This window comes from Diaporthe citri, assembly GCF_014595645.1.
Source record: "Diaporthe citri strain NFHF-8-4 chromosome Unknown scaffold_3, whole genome shotgun sequence".
Taxonomy (NCBI): domain Eukaryota; kingdom Fungi; phylum Ascomycota; class Sordariomycetes; order Diaporthales; family Diaporthaceae; genus Diaporthe; species Diaporthe citri.
In genome coordinates this window covers 4,164,060-4,184,366 of record NW_025064848.1, presented here as the reverse complement: position 1 = coordinate 4,184,366, position 20,307 = coordinate 4,164,060, and the positions used below count along the sequence as shown (strand labels likewise).

At 52.8% G+C, this 20,307-nt stretch overlaps 4 protein-coding genes across 4 annotated transcripts; 2 read left to right on the top strand and 2 right to left on the bottom strand.

Annotated features, from left to right (window-relative positions):
- Positions 1-57: 57 nt before the first annotated feature.
- On the top strand, positions 58-3,306 carry INS49_008725 (uncharacterized protein; the record flags this gene model as incomplete). The annotated part of the gene is made up of 4 exons (XM_043169464.1): positions 58-68; positions 293-863; positions 1,682-3,178; positions 3,262-3,306. 4 exons carry the CDS (start codon positions 58-60, stop codon positions 3,304-3,306), a joined length of 2,124 nt encoding a protein of 707 aa, XP_043027144.1.
- A 1,134-nt stretch (positions 3,307-4,440) lies between these two features.
- Positions 4,441-6,681, top strand: INS49_008724 (uncharacterized protein; the record flags this gene model as incomplete). The annotated part of the gene is made up of 3 exons (XM_043169463.1): positions 4,441-4,743; positions 4,807-6,178; positions 6,278-6,681. 3 exons carry the CDS (start codon positions 4,441-4,443, stop codon positions 6,679-6,681), a joined length of 2,079 nt encoding a protein of 692 aa, XP_043027143.1.
- A 6,904-nt stretch (positions 6,682-13,585) lies between these two features.
- Positions 13,586-14,197, bottom strand: INS49_008723 (uncharacterized protein; the record flags this gene model as incomplete). Its single annotated transcript, XM_043169462.1, has 1 exon — positions 13,586-14,197. The coding sequence occupies one exon, from the start codon at positions 14,195-14,197 to the stop codon at positions 13,586-13,588; it is 612 nt and encodes a 203-aa protein (XP_043027142.1).
- A 1,315-nt stretch (positions 14,198-15,512) lies between these two features.
- Positions 15,513-18,892, bottom strand: INS49_008722 (uncharacterized protein; the record flags this gene model as incomplete). The annotated part of the gene is made up of 6 exons (XM_043169461.1): positions 15,513-15,591; positions 15,696-16,965; positions 17,055-17,204; positions 17,277-17,353; positions 17,636-17,759; positions 18,541-18,892. 6 exons carry the CDS (start codon positions 18,890-18,892, stop codon positions 15,513-15,515), a joined length of 2,052 nt encoding a protein of 683 aa, XP_043027141.1.
- Between the last annotated feature and the right edge of the window lie 1,415 nt (positions 18,893-20,307).

The following is a 20,307-nucleotide window of genomic DNA, read 5'->3' as shown; positions in this document are numbered from 1 at the left end:
GTTCGACATGTGCTGAACAACTTACCTGAGCACTCCCTCTCGTCATTCTGTCCAACCATGACAACCCGGTAAGACAGCACAACTACTATGTCGCAACACCGAGCACTGTGTTCTTCGAGATGAGGCCCCTCCGTCCGGCGCAAGGCCGACTCTCGTATCTCCGGATTCGGGGATTGATCCTCCAGTGGCCAATCACCTCGGGTGCAACGACGAGCGGCTTGAGTGCGAGCCCAAATTCCGCTCTCTTCTGCTGCCGGATCGGTCGGACAAGCCAACAAAGAAGCCACACGAGCGGTCAATGCCAGAATCCATGGCAGAAGAAGTGGCAGAAGCCATGGGAGAAGCAAGGCCAGGAGTCGAAGCAGGAGTCGGAGCAGAAGTCGGGGCAGAAGTCGGGGCAGGGCCAGCAGGGTTACCAGAGACAGCAGGGTTGGCAGTGGACCGTGCCTCCTCACCGAGGGCAAGCACCCCTGCTTGCCGCCGCTCAGGCCACCGCCGCCCTGGGAACGGCGGCCTTCGTCAAGCTCTCAGAGAACGAGGAGGCATCCGGGGATACTGGTGAGAGGCGGATGCTGCAGGCGTCCCGCAAGGAGATATCGAAGAAGGTTGATGATGACGGCCGGGGACTCTCACGACTGAGGCACAAGGTCGTCTACTTCCTTGACGTCTATGTCTGGGAGCCGTTGTGTACCGGGTTCCGATTCCTTCACCTCGCCGTCATCTTCGTGCCTGTCATACTTGCTGTCCCCGCGATATGGATCGGCAGAAGGCAGAAGGACCGCAACAACGAGCGAGCCGGGACGCTGTGGTGGTATGGCTTCCTTGTGAAGGGGATGGAATGGGCCGGTCCGGCTTTCATCAAGGTGCGTACAAAGTGGATTTCAAGGTTCAGAGCAAGATGCCAATGCGAAGTGCCTGGTTGATGGTGGCTCTAAGGGGCAAGTGCTCTGAGAAGTGAGGACACGTTGGGTGACCCACATGGGGTGGTTGTCGGTGTCCTCCCATGGTGTGTCCATGTCAGCCACCGAGATGTTGGAAATTTCAAGCCGGATGACAAGGTATGATTGGCCATCCTAGGGAACAATGGGAGATGTGTCTTTGTCGTCAAGGTTGGCCTGCATGTGTCTGGTGAAAGTGAGTGGGAAGAAAGACCCAAGTGGTTTGAAGGAGGGGCAAATGAGTCGGAAGAGAGTCAAGTGGCTCGAAGGGAGCTGAGAGAATGCGGAGAAATCAGAGTGGTCGGAAGGGAACTAAGGAGTGCGAAGAGAGCCGAGTGGCTAGGAACCAAGAGATTTGAAGGGAAGCCAAGTGGACTTGAAAAGAATCCAATGAGCCGAGCGAGAAGAAAGGGACCCGGATGAAAAGGAAGAGAGAGCCAAAGTGGCCTCAATCAGGTTTATACCGACACCGATATGACATCAACATTGAAGTGGCAGGTCGGGCTTTAACCAGAAATTCACCAACCCGGATGAGTGGTAATCCACTCATCTACATTTTGGAGGTTTGGAATTATTGTATCGAAGCTCTTTGTTGCTGTTATGCATCGTTGGAGAGGATAATGGGACAGGCAAGTGCCGCTAGCCAGACGTCGATGGAGACCAAGTTGCGAGAGAATTCCAGGAGCGATTCCTAGACTCACTTCGGAAGTTGTGTATTCAGTCACTGACATTTGTTGCAACAGCTGGGTCAGTGGGCCGCGTCTCGATCTGACATCTTCCCGACTGAGCTATGCGAGATCATGTCAAAACTACATTCAGATGCTCCAGCTCACTCCATGCACGCGACCAGACGCATAGTGCAAGCTGCTTTCGGCGGCCGTGCATTCAAGGATATATTTGATGAGTTCGATGAGAAGCCTCTTGGTGTGGGAGCCATTGCGCAAGTATACAAGGCTAAGCTCAAGCCTGACTTGGCTGGGCCGGGAGATGCCGACTTGCTCGATGACGAACCTCGTGCAACAATACGGAAGAACGTTACGAAGAACGTTGGCAACGTCCTGAAGAGTACGCCGAAACGGGTGCCCTCCTCGTATGTGGCTGTCAAAGTTCTGCATCCTGGGGTCGAGCGCACAGTACGCCGGGACCTACGCATTATGAGAGCGGTTGCATCGGTGCTCAACTTCATCCCCACGATAGAATGGCTCTCTCTTCCAGATGAGGTTGAGCAGTTTGGTGAGATGATGAAGCTGCAGCTCGACATGCGCATTGAAGCCGCAAACCTCACCATCTTCCGCAAGAACTTCAAGAACCGCACCACGGCTTGGTTCCCCTTCCCGTACACCGAGTTCACGACAAGGAGTGTCTTGATCGAGGAGTTCGCCCACGGCATGCCTCTAGCTGACTTCCTGGAGAATGGAGGTGGTGTGTTCCAACGAGATATTGCCTCCGAGGGACTGGACGCCTTTCTTCGCATGTTGCTGCTTGACAACTTCATCCATGCCGACTTGCACCCCGGCAATATCATGGTTCGCTTCTACGAGGCCGAACAACCGGAGCTGCCCTTAAAGCTACGCCTTCGCCACCAGGATGGTGAGGGCCAGGCTCTCCCATCAGAGCAAAACGACGTGACAGAAAAGGTACTCGCCCGGCTCCGCCCTTTCCGCCACCAAAAGGATCCCAAGGCTTGGAATGCCGAACTAGCAAAGATCGACCGAGAGGGCTACCGACCGCAGCTGATTTTCATTGACACGGGCCTGGTCACCGAGCTGAATGAAACAAACCGCAAGAACTTTCTGGATCTTTTCCGTGCTGTTGCAGAGTTTGATGGCTACAAAGCCGGCAATCTCATGTGTGAGAGGTGCCGTCAGCCTGACGCTGTCATCAACAAGGAAGTTTTTGCCCTGAAAATGCAACACTTGGTGCTCGCAGTCAAGAGCCAGACTCTGGCACTGGGCAATCTCAAGATCGGCGACATATTAGAGAAGGTTCTTGACATGGTACGGGGCCATCACGTTCGTCTCGAAGGCGACTTTGTCAATGTGGTCATCAGCATCTTCCTTCTCGAGGGCATCGGGCGGACCTTGGATCCCAACACAGATCTTCTGAGCAGCAGCCTGCCTATTCTGCGTCAACTGAGCGCCCAACAGGGCAAGGACATGGCCAAGGGAGGCGATTTCAGCATGCTGATTCTATGGATGGGTCTGGAGACCAGGAGGTTCCTCCAGATAAGTATTGATGATGTATGTGACCCAATTTCTCACTCTCCCTATTGCACTGCGCATCCAGCACGATACATCAGCTGACTAAAGCATTTATGAAACAGGTCGAACGATGTGTAAAGTATGATCTCCTCTCACCCAACGTTTAGATGGCACGGCACCTGCATTGGCGGTGTAGACCAAGAGAAGGGCAAAGACGGCGGCGTCTGGAGTTTTTCGCGTACAGTAGCATTGATACACTTCGAGACGGGACACATAGTAGATCACGTCCCAAGACACCAGACAGACAGGCTGGACGAGCACTCAGAAAGAGCTGCGGGTCAGAAGACATACCAAGTTTATTCTAAGAATTCTAGATAATCCTCACCCTGAATCCTCCGCACCGTCTCAGTATCGTGTGATTGCCTTTGGCGAGGCCCTGGCCTTGTATCCGAGATTCGTCGTGGGGGCCGGGTAGAAGACTGGCACTTCCAATCGAGCCAGTATTGCTGACCCCCAATGGTGGCAAAACGCATGCCTTGAATGACGTTCGAAACTAGTGATGGCATAGTCAGCAGATCTAGTCGTCCTGACTGATCCTGGCAAGTCCATGCGCGCTGGCTTCTCCTTTTTCTTACCCAAGCTGGCAAAGTATCCCAAGACCATGGAGCTAGATAGCCGTCCGCCAATCAGACCGGGTCCCAAGGCGAAGCCGACATCAAAGCACTTGCGGGACGACAATGCGGGGCTGGCCGATCGCCCACAACGACGATCCGGACAGACGGAGAGGGTGACTGAACAAGGTCGGTCATTGGCCCGACGACATCGGCGCGAGCTTACGGGTGCTTATCTCCCAGGTCTCCTAAGGCGGAGGGGCGTGCCTATCGATGCTTGGGCCTGCAGCTTTGATCGTGGTTCTATTCCGATCTTATCGACCCGCATGGGGGCCCCGGCCCGATTGCCGTTGTGAGATGCTGTTGCTAATTTGAAGCACGTCTGTTCCACGCGATACGAGTAGCTGTCACGAGTGGTCTTCATCGCCCGTCAACCACTTCATCCTGCAGCCCGTTGATGCCGTTAACGGACGTGGCTGGACACGCACCGCGATATTTCAGCACTTAAGAATGCCATGCTTTAGACCGGGTCTAATTGACTCCAACCGTCCTCCACGTTCGTCGCCTATTGTCGAGGAGAACCACGAACCCCACACATCTTCTATAACATCGCCCTTGGACCCCGTCTTACTTGCATCAAAACATCCCATCCCCGCAATAGTTAGTTAGCAAAACAACCTCGTCTTCAAGATGGGCTCTCTAGCAACTGAAATCCCACACCCCTTCGATCCTCTGTCACTCGAAGAGATCGAACGAGTCATCACATCCGTCAAAAAAGCCCACGGAGATGTCTTCTTCAATGTTGTCTCACTGCACGAGCCGCGCAAGGCGGAGATGAGTGCATGGCTTGCGGACCCGGAGAAATCAGCCCGTCCGGCTAGAGTCGCGGATGTTGTGGTCATTGCCCCTGGCGGGAAAGTCTTCGACGGCCTGGTGGACGTCGAGACCGCGAGCATCAAGCTCTGGGAGCAGCTGGACGGCCTGCAGCCTATTGTGAGTCCACAACATCCATCCTGTGCGAGAAGAAACTCGAATGGTGTCTGACAAATAGAGCAGATCACCATGGAAGAGCTTCAGGCAGTCGAGTATGTCTGCCGGAAAGATCCTGGTGTCATCGAACAGTGTAAGATCAGCGGGATCCCCGAGGAGGACATGCACAAGGTCTACTGCGATCCGTGGACGATTGGCTTCGACGAGCGTCACGGCTCAAAGGTCCGCTTGCAGCAGGCACTCATGTACTACCGGCCCAATGTCGATGACTGCCAATACCAATATCCGCTGGACTTCTGCCCTATCTACGATTCTGACAAGCAGGCCATCATCTCTATTGATATCCCAAAGGTGCGACGGCCGCTCAGCACGGCCGCAGCCATCAACTACACACCTTCACACGTCAATGAAAAGGAGGGCGGCTACAGAAATGACCTGAAGCCCATCAACATCACACAGCCCGAGGGTGTGTCATTCAACATGACTGGAAGGGAGATCGAGTGGCAGAGCTGGAAGATGCACATTGGCTTCAACTACCGAGAAGGCATTGTCCTGAACAACATCACATACGACGACAAGGGAACAGTCCGTCCCGTCTTCTACAGATTATCACTGGCGGAGATGGTGGTGCCCTACGGAAACCCCGAGCGCCCACACCAGAGGAAGCATGCCTTCGACCTGGGCGAGTACGGAGGCGGATACATGACCAACAGTCTCGCGCTTGGCTGCGATTGCAAGGGCAGCATCCACTACCTTGACGCGCACTTCCCCACCCGCGCAGGCGGCGTCCGGACCATCAAGAACGCTATTTGCATCCACGAGGAGGACGACGGGATTCTGTTCAAGCACTCGGACTTCAGAGATGATTCTGTCATCGTGACTCGGGCCCGCAAGCTCATCATCCAGCAGATCTTCACCGCCGCGAACTACGAATACGCGATCCAATGGGTCTTCCACCAGGACGGCACCATCCAGCCCGAGATCAAGCTTACTGGCATCCTCAACACATACGCCCTGAACGCCGGCGAGGACCCCTCACCGTGGGGTACGCAGGTTTACCCCGGCGTCAACGCCCACAACCACCAGCACCTCTTCTGCCTGCGCATCGACCCCAACGTCGACGGGCCCAACAACACCGTCTTCATGACCGACACGGTGCCCTCGGACGCCGCCGTCGGCAGCCCCGAGAACTACTACGGCAACGCCTTCTACGCCAAGAGGACCAAGCTCGCCACCGAGGGCCAGGCGCGGACGGACTACAACGGCGCCACCTCGCGGACGTGGGACATCTGCAACGAGAGCAGGCTGCACCCGTACAGCAAGAAGCCCGCGTCGTACAAGCTCGTCAGCAGGGAGGTGCCGGGCCTGCTGCCCAAGGAGGGCTCGCTGGTGTGGAAGAGGGCCGGGTTTGCGAGGCACGCTGTGCATGTGACAAAGTGTGAGTTGAAGCTCTCAGCCCGCCTCCAAGGGAGTTGATCGTCACAAAGTCTTGATAAATTCTTGATTCAAAAGCTGACGTGACGTTACCGCCCCGCAGACTCGGACGACCAGCTCTGGCCCGCTGGCCGCCACGTCCCTCAGACATCCGGGGAGCCGTCGCGCGGCCTGCCGGAGTGGATCGGCGACGGCAGCGAGTCCATCGAGGACACGGACGTCGTCCTCTGGCACACATTCGGCGTGACGCACATCCCGGCCCCGGAGGACTTCCCCGTCATGCCGGCCGAGCCGATGACGCTCCTGCTGCGCCCGCGGAACTTCTTCACTAACAACCCCGTCATGAATGTCCCGCCGAGCTACGTCTCCATCCCGAGCCAGGTGGCAGCCAAGAAGGAGGCTGTGGTTGATGCCGCGGATAAGGTGAGCAAGATGGCATTTACCGAGAGCTGCTGTGCTGGGTCGAATGGTGCGAATGGGTCGAACGGGTCGAACGGTGCTCATTAAGCGTCAATTATGGGTGGCTGAGCTGAGCTTGGACTCTGAGAATGGAAATGTAGCTGGCTCAGCAGCTCATTCAGGTTGAAAAAATATCTATGCTTGGATGCAAGTTTACATCACTCATGTTTGGGCAAAGGGCTACTGCTTTCTGTAAGGAACTTTGTTAAGAATGAGACCCATTGAGCTGTTGTTCCATTCAGTGCTGATTTATCTACTGCTCCCTGGGGGGGGGGGGCCTGCTCCATGGGGTTGAGTGACTGAATGGGGCAAACACAAATCCTGTGACTTGTATGTAGCCACCGTGGTCAGCTTCATCTCACTGTTTTACATGTACACACGTACACACGTAGAATGAGGTCGAGCCCAGAAAACTTACGACTTTTCATCAAAAGATTACACGAATACGGCTTGACGAGAGGGAGACCTCAACGAACTGAATTGAAAGTCTCAGTTCAAAACCCTGCCAAAAGCTGCTTAAACCAAAACCCGCAAGTGAAAACCTCGGAAACTCCAAAAAGCCACCCCCAATATTTTCAAGTGGTTTGACTCCGGTGCATGGAGTCATCCATTACTGACTTCCGCCGGTGTACCGTGACCAGCGGAAGTTCCTGGGGAACACCGACTTGCCGTCGGCTACCATGTGTTCCAAATCCTGCAACTCGCATCGATTTAAACTGATATCCGTCATTCTCAAACACACGATTTCTCTGTTCGAATGGGCTATCACTGCTCATATATGACCTCCATTTCTCTTGAGGGGCCAGAATAGTGATAACCTGCCGTGTGGTCCACACCCGACGTGGTGTGATAGTACTCTGCGCCCCTGAGGGGCTCGGCCTCAGCGTGGCGGGACGTGAGGCCGCTCGATCGCCTTGACTCTTTGCCATGGTACCTTCGAGAGCCTGACCTGCCTGATGAACTTGCGGTCGGTGGAAAATACCCTGACATATTTCGCTGGTGACCTCGATCGTCCCGGGGTGAAGGCTGCACTGGAACTGGTGGGTAGGGTAACTCGTGCGCGCTAGGCAGGGGAGAGATAGGTGTGCTGACGTTCTGGTGCGAGGCTGACGGTGGTGGACAGGCCCCAAGATCTTGGGCTGGCTGATGTGCTAGCTGGCCGACGCTGAGGTTTTCGGATCGGTCTCCGTGTGGACATGATGTGCCGCCACCCTCATACTGCTGTCACAATCGCTTGGAGTACTGCTGTACCGGCAAACTTGACGGTAGGTATGGAGCCTCCGGTTCGGGATGTCGCGGACTTGCTTTGAGGCCCCAGACTTGATTCCATACCTGAGCATGTGATTGCTCGGAAGTTGGGGGGTATGAGCGCTGCGACGTATGAGAATTTATGACAGAGTTATGCAACCGGTGGCCCTACCTGATCTCCCAGAGGGACAGATTGCTGCGAGTCAAAAGTGGAAGACGACATGGTATTTCGCGCTACTGCGTCTTGGTTGGTGAGGTTGTTGTGATAGAACGTCTTGTATGCCTTCGACTTTTGTTGCAATCCTTGCAGTGGCGTGCTTCGAAGCGCAGGAAGAAGCTGCCAAGGCAGTGGAGTTGCGGGCTTTTATATATTCTCTGAGCGCCTGTAATTCACAGTATTCGAACACTCACTGCGTTTCACGACAATCCTGAGTCCGGCTGCGCTGGAAGTCAGAACAACGGGTGACAGAAGCACACGCCGTGATGGGCATGTAACGATGTAGCTTTGGGCTAAGCCCTGCATTTGAAGAAATACCTCAGACGAGACGATATACACCTCCAAAATCGCATGGGCACTTGGGTATCGAGGTTGTCGTTTCATGTGTTGATGACCTGAGGTAATTAGGCAAGTACCATAATAATGAAGAGATAAGAACTTGATCTACATATGAGAGGTTCTGCTAGGGTTGCCAATAGTGTGTACCAACTTTTATCTAATAACAAGTGAATCAATAGAAGATGAATTCTCAATCGTGCATCACCTCTATTGAAACCGAATTCAGGGATGCAAGAAACATATTACCCCATAAATTTCAATTTCATGTACACTCTTTCTATGATAATATTGAGTATGGATACATTACCATTAAGATGTAAGCGATTAGCCCATCTGATGACGGCAGGTGAATCATTTGGCAACTGACCTAAACATGTCAATATTGTAGCCTATGTAGAACATGAGTAAGAGTTTATGATGCGTATTGCCACAAAATCCAAACAAGATCTTTGTACCTGGAACAATATACTACCTTGACTTCAAGACAACAAGGTTGCAAGAGCGTCGAGCATGGGAGGCTGAGCTGAGCTTGGACTTCGAGACTGAAAGTGTGGCTTGTCCACCAGCTTATTTGGATTGTAAAGCTATGTTGCTTTTTTGCAAATGGACCTTGTTGAGAATTGAGACTTACCTAGCAACTCATCCCCTCAGTGCTGAATTATCCATTGCTCCCTCAGAGCTGAAATGTTCCACGGAATGAAGTGACTGAATGTGGTATGTGATAAACGCTATGGGCAGCACCGCCTACAGCTTGACACGTAGACATGTACATGTGTAGGTAGAAGCCAAGTGCAACCAAGCTACAAACCTGTTCCCAGCGGCTTTCATGAAGGTGACCTGACGAAATAAAGACAACGACCTAAATTGAAGATCTCGGTACAGAATGCCGTTTAGATTTCCGCCAATTAGGACGCCAAGCCTTAACTTCTGAAATTTCAAGGAGCCACTCAATGCTTCAGAATATCTCCGACTGGCTTGCATTCCAGGGTGTGGTATGACGCAGCAATTAAACCAACTGATTGATTTGCCACGGCCGCCATAAACCTCTGCTACATACCCTGAAGTCATTGACCGCTTCTCCAATTTCTGATTCTAGCCATATCACGAAGATATTCCGGAGTGAACTGGTGATCATCTGAATCATACTGCTCCTCGGCATACTGGCCCTCGTCCTCATGAGTGTCGTATGAGCCAGTCCTATCGAACCTGAGATGTCCCATCTCCTGCAAGTAGGATGGAGAAAACTGAGACCTGTCACCTGGGAACACCGCTCTTCTGGCCTGGGAGGAGTGGCCTTGCCCAGATGGGGCATGTGGTGTCCTTGGAGGGCCGGCGTAGCCACGTCTTGTCGCATGGTCCCTGCTCGCCATGTTGTCATAGTACCACTCACTCCTGGTGGGTCTTGCTTCAGCGTGGTGGGACTCGCGGCTCCTTGATCGCTCATGTCGACGTCCTTGCCGTTGTGTCCTGGTCTCAGAGCTCCGAGGAGGGCGTGGCCTGGAGCGTCCGCTCTCTCTGGACTCCCCACTAAGGTGGCTGCGATCTTCTGTTCGTCTTGACGGGCTACGGGAATATGAGTAATACTCTGGTCTGTTTCGTTCTCGACCTCGACTATCTTGGGGACGAGACGGCACTGGAGATGATGGAGACATGTACTCGGGGGACCTGGGCGAAAGAGAGCCAGGGCTGATTGGCGAATAGCGCTCTGAGCCGGCTGGACTGGCATGCCCGTAAGAGGATGGAGATGGCGGGTGTTCCCTTGGATATTGAAATGGCTGGTTTCGCGGCGTCTGGCTAGCGCTAAGGCCCTCGGATCGGTCTTCGACTGGATACGGTGTGTCCCGACTACCAAGTCGCTGGGAAAGCCGTTCGGAGTATTGCGGTACAGGCATCCCCGATGACGAACCTGAGGCTTCTGAGAAAGGAGCTCCCGGACGTGCGTATTCCCGCTGTGGCTGGAAGCGCCGGGTGTGGCTCCAGGTTCGAGCATTTAATGTAGCAAGGGATGGAGATTTTGGAGCTTGCGACGCATGTGAAGATGTGACAGACTCCAACGCACTTGGTGTCACTCGCCTCTCATCTTCAGCTCTCTCAAGCGGTATTTGTCGTGAGTAGAAACTGGAAGATGTCATGGTATTTTGTTCTGAGAAGTTTTGGTTGCTGGGATGCATGTCTTTACCGTATTGCGGCCTCTCTGGCCCTTCTTTGTCCACATTCATGGAGGCATCAAGATCCGCTTGAGTAAGTCTCGAGTGATAGTTTTCATAGTGTCTCCGCAGATTATCAAATGGAATCTCGCAATAGCGACAAATGCCTCCATAATACACGTTGTTGTTACGGTTGGGCTGACGTGACGGACTTGGGATATCTGAGTCCCCACGACGGCCATCACGGCCACTATGGTGGCTCTTGTGCTTCCCGTCGCTCATAGGCTTACTTTTGCTGTGACCCATGGTAACAATTCAAAATGTTGTTTCTTGTGTTGGAAGAGACAGAGCATTTGCTTAAAGTGCATTTCTTGTTGGATTCTCATTTTGTTCCGACCAGGGCGTTGTTCCGTGTGAAAATATGGAAAGCACTCAAAGGCAACATAATTGTGGCTTTATATACATTTTCTGAGTGTCTGTGTATCACAGACTATAAGGAATCACTGAGAGTCACCATGAATATGAGTTAATAAATCTGGCCGTGCTTGAAGTCAGAGCAATGGGTGACGAAAGCGTGCAACCTTTGTGTGTGACTGAGGGTTCAAATTTGAACGGTTTTCTGAGGGAAGAATGGAATTTCCAGAACTAGAAGAAAATTTCAATCATCTAGTTCTCAGTCTATGTCAGACGAGTTAAGGTGACGAGGGCCATAAAATGGGAAGGGTGAGAATACGGTGTAATTACTCCTGTGAGACTTTGCTGGGAACACTTGTGAAAAGTAGCAAATAAAATTCAGAGAGATTTAAAGAAGAATTCATAAGGCTTGATCCATAGTCTTGTTTTCCTCGAGAGAAAATGGATGTGTGAGGAATGCTTTGTCTGTAAAATTTGCTACTATGTACTTCATGTGCATGATCTTATTTGACGCACTTCACGTGTGTGGGCCGTGACTGGTTGGGCCACTACCTTCATTGTGACATTGTTGAAGCGCATTTACAGAGCTAACAAGCGGTATACAATAACTTCGCTATGACAATAGAACATCACTTCTGAATGGTGAACAAGAACCTACAGACGCTTGAAAAGAACAAGGTGAGGGGCTGCCTCTTGTGTGCGAATGAACAGGAGAATGAGCTGCAACACCCGCTGGAACCTAGTCTCGTGCTTTTTCTTGCAACATTAACAGAGCTCGCTACGGACCAAGGCCATTGTCAAAGACCCTAATGGAGTCAGACACAAACCAGCCTGAGTATGGAGTAGTACGGAAAGGAGAATCCTTGAGTGGGCAACATAAGTAAACATAGAATGGCAGTCAAATCGAAGGTTACCTGAAATGTGCAGCCTTGGCGCTTTCAGAACCCACACTTGCCAATGCGCAGGAAGTTTTCTTAGGTATACAAGCTTCTGCCTTAAGTCGATGGTGGCGGATCAAGCAGTTGAAACTGGCCTCTACCCTTCCCCGTATCTCCGATTATGTCAACTCAGGCCGCTTTGCCACGAGAATGGACATGATGACGTTTCGACTGACGAAACGGCCTGTTAGTCAAGTACACTGGCGTATTCGGGGCTTCTCGATGGTTCTATGCCCACAGAACTCCCTATACTGGCATTCCGTGCTGTCTTCGTACTTCCACGCAAGGTACCATGGCACATGAAAGTGTCTAAGCCAACTTAGCTCGGGCTGGGGCATGAAACATGGCCTGATATATCGTCTTCGACTCAAGTGGGTCGACTGAGGCATGCATCGGCTCTGGGCGGTATTACGAATTCAAGAAAAGATAGCATTGAAGAAACCACAGATTCTCAGAACACCTCCTTCAATCCATCCCTTAAGGCAAGGCGTCATTATCGAATGATCTGCCGCGCTTCTTGAGAAAGATTAGGGCGTCCGCTGCCCGAGGACCCTAAGGAGGTGTGTCGTTGCCCATCACAAAGAGCTCCTTCGACGGCCGAGGAGATCGTAGCTTTTCAAGTTTGAACGAGGCAAGCTGTTCTGATAATATTCAGCCTAAACAGAGATCTTGGAACTGGGCAGATACAGGTGAAGCAAGATGACTGTAACTCGCCCAGTTTTCCTGTTTTCACATTCCATGTTTCCGTGATGACTCCCATGCCATTCCTCATTCTCGAGAGGCTGGCGTGGCGTCCCCATCTCGTCTGCTAAGTAGAAGGGTATCTGTCCTCAGCATACCCGCTCGCCACTAGTTTCGACACAGCATAGACGCATCGACTTCTCAATGCAGCCAGTCAGGCTGAAAACAAGGCACGCCATTGGTCCCCGAGCAAGGACCGGAGCCGTCCGCCACATGAAAAAGAAAAAAAATGGCATGACACAGGTGCCGCCCGTGCCCAGTGCACAATGCACAACGCACCGGCTGCGCCCAAACCGGAATTCACATGCGACACTCATCAGCAGTTTTCGACGCACCAGGGCTTGTATCAGCCAGGGAAAGCGCTTGAATGCATACCAGTGGAGAAAGAGAGAGGGTAGCACTGCATTTGCACATTTGCAGTGTCCAGCATGTTCACGTCTCGGATTGGATGGGCCAGCACGGAGTAGTACCAAGGTCTGCGTCTCTTTGGATGGTCTAGAATGCGTTCTGTATTCTTGGTCCGCATATTGATTGTACGTATGCATGTATAACACGGGCGGGAGTTTCTCTCTCTCTGTGCCGTTTTCCCGGGGGCCTGCTCAGTTTGGCAGAAAGCCCCCTTCCTGATTCTCATGCAGAGTTCTAATGGTACAGCATGCAGCAGCCATGCGTGATAGCAGGAATACAACATTTCCCCCTTCATTCCCAAAACGCCATGGCTGCGCTCAAAACCCAATGCATGACAAAATCAAGTTTCCCGCCAGAAACCCCTGGTCCCGTTGATGCTGGTATGTTGCCCGGAACGCCTTTCTTGAAAATTGAAACCGCCGATTTTATCGTCACTCGTGAGACACTCGGAAGTGTCTTCCCAATTATCCTTTAGTGTGTTTTCGTAGGTTTTTGTAGCTTTAGGCTTCCCATAGAGACATCATGGGGCCCTCGATGTGCTGGACGTGGTGCTGAACGGGGACCTCCCTCTTGGCCGGTGCAGCCGTCTCGGTCCGCCTCCGCTTGTGCTCTGTAGTCGAGCTTGTTTTTGATGGCTGCGGGATCCAGAGCGACATGGAAGGGCCGTCGATTTCAGAGTCCCACTGCTCGTGAGCCGTAAAGGTGCCGGCCCGCTCCCTCTTGTGCTCGTGGGCAAGGTGCTGCTGTGCGCGGTGGGCGGCCGTCTCTCTCCTCAGGGCTTGCCTGTTCAGGCAGAAGGGGAGCTCCTCCTGGCTGACGGACATGGCGCCGCTGTGGCGTCTGATTGGGGACGGGGGAAGCTCGTCCTCGCTGTACTCGTCGTCGTCGCCCAGCACGGCGCTGTCCTCGTCGGATTCGGACAGCGGCGATGCGGTCAGGGACGATCGCTTCGAGATGGAAGTGATTTGTGTTGTGATGAAGGATGTGTCGATTGGCTTTACGAACTGGGGACCATGGCACAGCATGTTGTCGTCGAAGGAGCCAATGTAGAGAGGGTTCGTCTTTGGGAATGCAGCTTGGGTGTTGATGGGGCGTGGTTGCATCTGAGCCATGACAGTATTGGTTGATGGGTGTGTTCGGCTAAGGCGGTGCAGTTGTGACTTGTAGTCAAGATTCAATAGTTAGATGTTGTTGCTTCAAGGCTGTGGTGAGCTGATTGATGACTTCTACGGGAAACGATGGTGGAAGGCTGGCTGAGACTCAAGATATTTAAACAGAATCCGGTCCAGCCGACCAATCCAACTGGGAAACGCATCTCGCAGGCTGAGATGCCGCGATGGGCTGATCGATGGGATCTAGAGGCATGTGGTGTCTCAGTCATTTCTCTTGACCCCAAGTCTCCCCCGGATTCAAGCCCACAATGACATTGGCATCAGGCGCCGACCAGGCCCCTTTGACGGGGAAGTCGTATGATCGGGGGGCCCCGGATGGGCTGACTGCGGGAGCGATACCGTCGTATCAGAAACATGCATAACACAAGTGGTGTTAATGTTAAGCACTAAACGCCCCTTTGGCCACTCGGTTTCCGGGGCAAAGGTGGAGTGGGCTGCTTGGTTCCGGGACAATCCGAAATCTACTACGGGCATCTTCTCTCCAAGATCATTCATCTCTTAGCCGCCCAGCCAACCTGCCTGGCCTGCTAACCCAGCCTGCACGCGCACTACAGTCGTAACCGGAACAGCTTGATTCTGTGATTCTTTGTCACTATGCAGACTAACTGGGTACGTCCATATCTGGGCATTTAGCCGTCCTACTAGCTACAGCTGGTTCTATTAAGCAAGGGGATCGATCTTGTGTCCCCCCAAAAATTACAGCCCCAATCCCTCTCACATGGTCTTTGACACAGAGCATACCCACAGATGATTCGATGCCCCATGCTCCAATTACAGCCCAGTTCTGGCTGTCTCAACCCGAACGCGCCTGGCTTTGACTCGTGATCACCGATTCTCCGGGCGTCTGCCACCCTCGTTAGGACTGCGCCAGGGCTCTCGGAGCATCGCTGCGTAGGAAGGTGTCCAAGAAGTTTGCCCTGCGCTACCGGGCACAGCATCTCTCTCCACTGTGCTCACAGTGGCTCTCAGGCAGGGCGTCTTCTCTTCCTGGAAAAGTCCGTCACTTTGCCTCGCATTTTCTTTCCGAAACCGAAACAATGGCCGCAATGCTGTTGGCCCACGGGGTTCGCCTGCAAGTGCGGATGCCCCTAAGACACTGGCCGTACCCTGAGGGTCAATAGGGTGGTTATTGCCTACTTTTGTAGCTTTCAGTCCTTGCGAATGTCCAGGAGAGACTGTGGCGCCCGTGCTTTTCAGTGAGCTGTCCGAAGTCTTAGAGGTGAGTTCAGTCTCTTGGATTCTTCCGCGGCTCTCACTATGTCCTCTCATTGTCGAAAGACGACAATCTTGATCTGACGACGCCGCTCGTCGAGGTCGAGGGGTCGGGCATACAGCTGTTTGGCTTGTATTAGATGATTCCTGCATGGAAAGCGGCGAACCTTCGTCCTGTGGTCTTATTGTCATTGGCTGCGCTTGTCTGCTTGCGGCTTGAGCTGACCAGGACTTTGCTCTCGACTGATTACACTCCTCGCCGTTTGGGCTCGGACTGTGTGTGGTGCTTGTGGTTGATGTGACAGAGGGGTACGCCCCCCTCTCTGCGATTTGATCAAAAACGGCGCCCTGGCTGCTTCCGTACTGGCCACTCGAGGCGTTGCCGAGGCGACTTGGAAGGCTCACTCTTGGGTTCCGAGTAGCAAGGTCATGTCCATCTCCTGGCATGAACAGATCATTTCCAGTGCTGTGGTGGTGGTGATCTTGGGCATTAGAAGCAGGAGAAGCACAGGGAGATTCCTTAGCCTCAACAGAGTTTGTGGCATTGAGATATTGCTGATCTTGCTGTTGCTGATCCTGCTGATGCTGATCCCGCACTGACAAAGCCCCCATGCCGACATTGTCTTCGATCTCTTGCTCTGGTGTTGGATTCTGCTTTGCTCGGATCGCTCTTAATCTTGCCTCGAAGTCCCGTGCAAGGCCCTTGTTAGCATCCACTCCTGTCTTGGACAGACCTGGGTCTAGCACTGTTGAACGTTGACGCAACTGCTGTGCCGTTCGAAAAGCAAGCACCTCAGCCGTGTGTCCCAAAACGAATTCCTGGTCTGCACTGGGAATTGTCAAGGGATCGTGTAGAAACAGACAAGGGAATTTTCGCGCACGGACTTTCGGTCCACCGTCCTGGTATCCTTCAGCCCAAGTCAGCCTCGAGGCCTCTTTGCCGGAATCTGTGGTGGCCTTGACCACTTTGAAGCAGTTTGGGATCTCCTTCTTCAGTCCAGAGGTGAACAGGTTGCCTGTTATTCCAACCTCTTTCCAATCTCCATCACCCAAGTATGGTAAAATGACCACCGGGTACCAAGATCTCGGCTCAGCATCCCACCATGCGTGGTAGACCTCGCCCACGACCGGATCAATGACGCCTTTGAACGAACCAACCAGGTCCTGACCAGACTTGGCATCTGCCTTCTTTTTTGCTGACCTTCGTTTCCTTTGCGAGCCCCAACTCTTCTCCATGGTATTCTGCGGCTTGTAGCCCTGGTCGAGGGCCTTCTTGTATTCGGTGTTGCTTGCTTTGGCCTTCTGTTGATCACAGTTTTCAACAAGCTCACCAAGCTCCTTGATAGCCAAAAAAGCTTTCTTAGACGGGAACATGTGCCACCTTGACACGAGATGTCTTGATGCGGCTGGGAGTGGCTTGTCGCTCCAGTTGAGATTATGTTCCTTGCAACGAACAATGTACCAGTTGCCACATCCCTCAGGATGCTCGAGAATCCCTGAAAACATTGTCAGTAAATTATGGCGGCTTCACCTTTTGAAAGTTGAAAGCTATGTTCAATGGTGGGATTGTGATAGATTTACTGACAGTGCTTGTATTTTGCTTGAGGGTCTTGGGCCATCTGGTAGACCTCTTCGTAAGGAATCGTCTTCTCCGTCAGAGGTCGTGACTGGGTTAGGTGGATGGACTCATCTCCATTGCACATCGATTCAACGCCTTCTGTTGTAAACTCCTCATCTGAAGGCCCTTCAGTATTGGAAAAATCTGAGAGCTCATCCTGGTCTGAATTGTCATCTGCTTGCAGCTCACTTGGACCGTTGTCTTCTGCGGGCTTGTCGTCACGGCCCGGTTGCGATAGTGGGAGACACCTGTTCGTCGTGAAGATTCTGCACTCCGCTGACCCGTGCTCAGTGGTTGTGCGCTGTCCATCATTCCAGAAGCACTGATCACACTGGTCGATAAAGCAATTGGAGCATTGGCCTTCCATCACAGCCTGAGAATCCCCGGAAGGAGCCACAACACACCTGTCAAACATCCCACACTCAGTCTGACATCTCTTGCAGCTCTTTGGCTGCTCAGCGCCAGTAATATGGCACAGGATGGCTGTCATATCTCGGGAGCTCATCGCAGACCATGTTGCGTCTTGTCTGGAAGGGTTTGACACAGACTCGCGTGTGATGGGAAGATCAAGTAACGCAAGGTGTTCTGGTTTGGTCGGCCGGTTCGGGAAGTCTACTGTGAGGATTGGGTTGATACCACAAAGGTAAGTCCAGGCCGTTTGAGTGGAGGGCACTGTTAAAATGCAGGTCAGTGTCAAAAAGCCTGTGTAGTTGATACGGTGAGGTACTGACCGGTGTTCTGGGCAGGAGATGGCTGTAAGCCTCGCTCGAAGGTCCCCCTTCCGTGATGGTCTGTACAAACCTCTTCGAACAGTGGCTTTGCGCCCATGCTTAACTGTCGACCGACAAGCTCATAATCATTTTGTTTGCTTTGGAAAGGTGGCTCTGAACGAGAAGCGACACGATCATCAAAAAAACCACTGTCAGGGTAGGTTTGTGGGATGGAGAGGGCTTGAGCTCTGAGATCTTTCTCAAAGATGCTTGCTGAATTCGTTACCCGAGATACACCTGTTCGACTCTCAGGGGTACCACCGATCTGTGACGCGGGCTTCTTGAGGGAGCGATATTCAGAATTGTGCGTCAATGTGGAAGGGACCGAGCCTTTTGGCGTTTCGGGCTGTGCTCTCGCCTAGTTAGTTCGTGCTTTCTTCAACGATTACTTGGCCGGGATGGTGGAGACTATTGAGCAAATGTAGATTTGATGAGCAGTGAAGGCTCTAGGCGGCAGATTGGAGAGAAACAGTGCGAATATCCGCTAAGCGATCGCCGCGCAGATTCGCATTAAAGGAGCGTTTGCCGGATGAAACTTTGGACCTTCCGATAACGACACCTTCTGCTTGAATTGGGACCAGAATGTGAGGTTGGGGAGATGATGGAAGGAAGTCAGGTGCAGGGAGGTCAGTCTTCGGGTAGAAGCAACTGTCGGCCCCTCGCCAACTCAGATGAAATAGGACGCACCGAAAGTTCTAAATTGCCTTGCTTCAAGCGCTTGAGACCTGTGAGTTGTTGGTTGAGATGCTGAACCTCAGCATCATGTTTGCGCTTGCGAGTGACTTCACGCTGCAAGGCGGTCTGTAAGGCTTCTCTCTTGACGCGCAGCTCCTCGTTGTACTTAGCTTCCAACTCGTGAAGCGCGAGCTCCTTCTTCTTGATGTCATCCTGGCCAGCTGCTCGATCAGTTTCGTAGGTGCTGATTGCCTGTTGCAGGTGTCCTTCTTTCTGAGCCTGGAGGCGACGGCATCTTTCATTGAGAAGACGAAACTCTGCCTCAAGGTCTTCCATCTCGGAAGACGCGTCCTGGCTCATGATGGGCGCGTTGAGGCAGATTTGGGACTGGTTGAGAACCAGCGGACGCGATGTGACAAGATGGAGGATAGGGAGGGGCCAATCAGACCAGGAGTCAAAGGCCGCAAGAGACAAGAGAGAGGGTGAGATGGTTGAAGGACATTCAAAGCTGGGGAGAGTTCGAGCTTTGTTGCTTCCAGTCGAGCAAACGGATTGCGACTGGGTCCCAGGTGCATACCTATCTAGGTGGGTAGGTGCTAACGTGGTAAAAGTGAGATTGTTCTTTCCTTGGGCGACAGCTGGAAGGCGTCAGTTGCTGGCCAACCACCAGCCAGATACCACAGCTGCAAGCAAGACCGCCCTTTCCACAACCTCAGACTCTGCGAGAGGTGATCAGTTGTTGGGTAGGTACTGAGGTACATTGGTACCTACGTGGGCCCGCAGGCATACAGATGTATGCGATCAAAGCAGCGAGCTGCGTTTGTTCACAACAATTCCGCGAAGCATGACACTCTGGCCCAAGCTGTACTAAGTCGTCCATCTGCAACAAGCCCCCAAGCCAGGACTGTCAAGTTTCTGTTGTTGGCCAGCATAATACATCCCTGGAGCACAGGGAGTACCAACGGGCTCAACCTACAGGCAGAGAAGCCACCAAGGCATCACATCACCAGTTCTCTCGATGCATCTGCTATGGTTTCAGAAAGCTGCGCCCGTCGAATGGCACGCGATGTTTCCCAAGCCCCCCTGACCGATCTGGTCTAGACATACGCATCGCGCCTGCAGCTGTCCGTGTCAAACCTGGTGGAACAGGCGCCCCCCATCCAATCGCGGCACACCCATGAACGAGCGGCAGCAGGCTTCGGGCCATCGAGCTGAAAAGTATCTGTGAGTTACGCGGGAAAAGCAGAGACTTGGGCCCAGTCGTTTCCATCTGCTCCAAAATACTTACGTGGTAGAAATGAGCGACCTCAAGCGCTTGGGTAGCTGCGAGCCATTTTCCATACTGGTAACCACATGCGACTGCCCAGGGGAGTGAAATGCCAAAGTGCTTTACCCCAGTGTGGACGCGGATTCATGGCTTGCGTCGAAACACTGCCGGACCAATTGTTATGAGGGACAGGACAGTGCCTGGTCCGCGATGACAGGTGGCCGAGCTCGGAAAATCAATTCGGCGTGCGGAACAGACTATCACAGGTCACATCTCTCATTTCGGCGGTCATCGCAGAGCGGTTCAGAGGTCCAGTCCTTTCCTAAAAAAAAAAAAAAAAAAAGACCTCCATCGGACATTACACGAACATAATTTGCGACAATATTGCTGCTTCTGTTGAACGGGTCCCAAATCCCGTCACTTGACGTGTCGCAATTGCGCTGGATCGCAAGGAACCAACGTGAGCTGTTCTTTGAGGCTAGCGAATCACGTCTCCTTACCTAAGTAG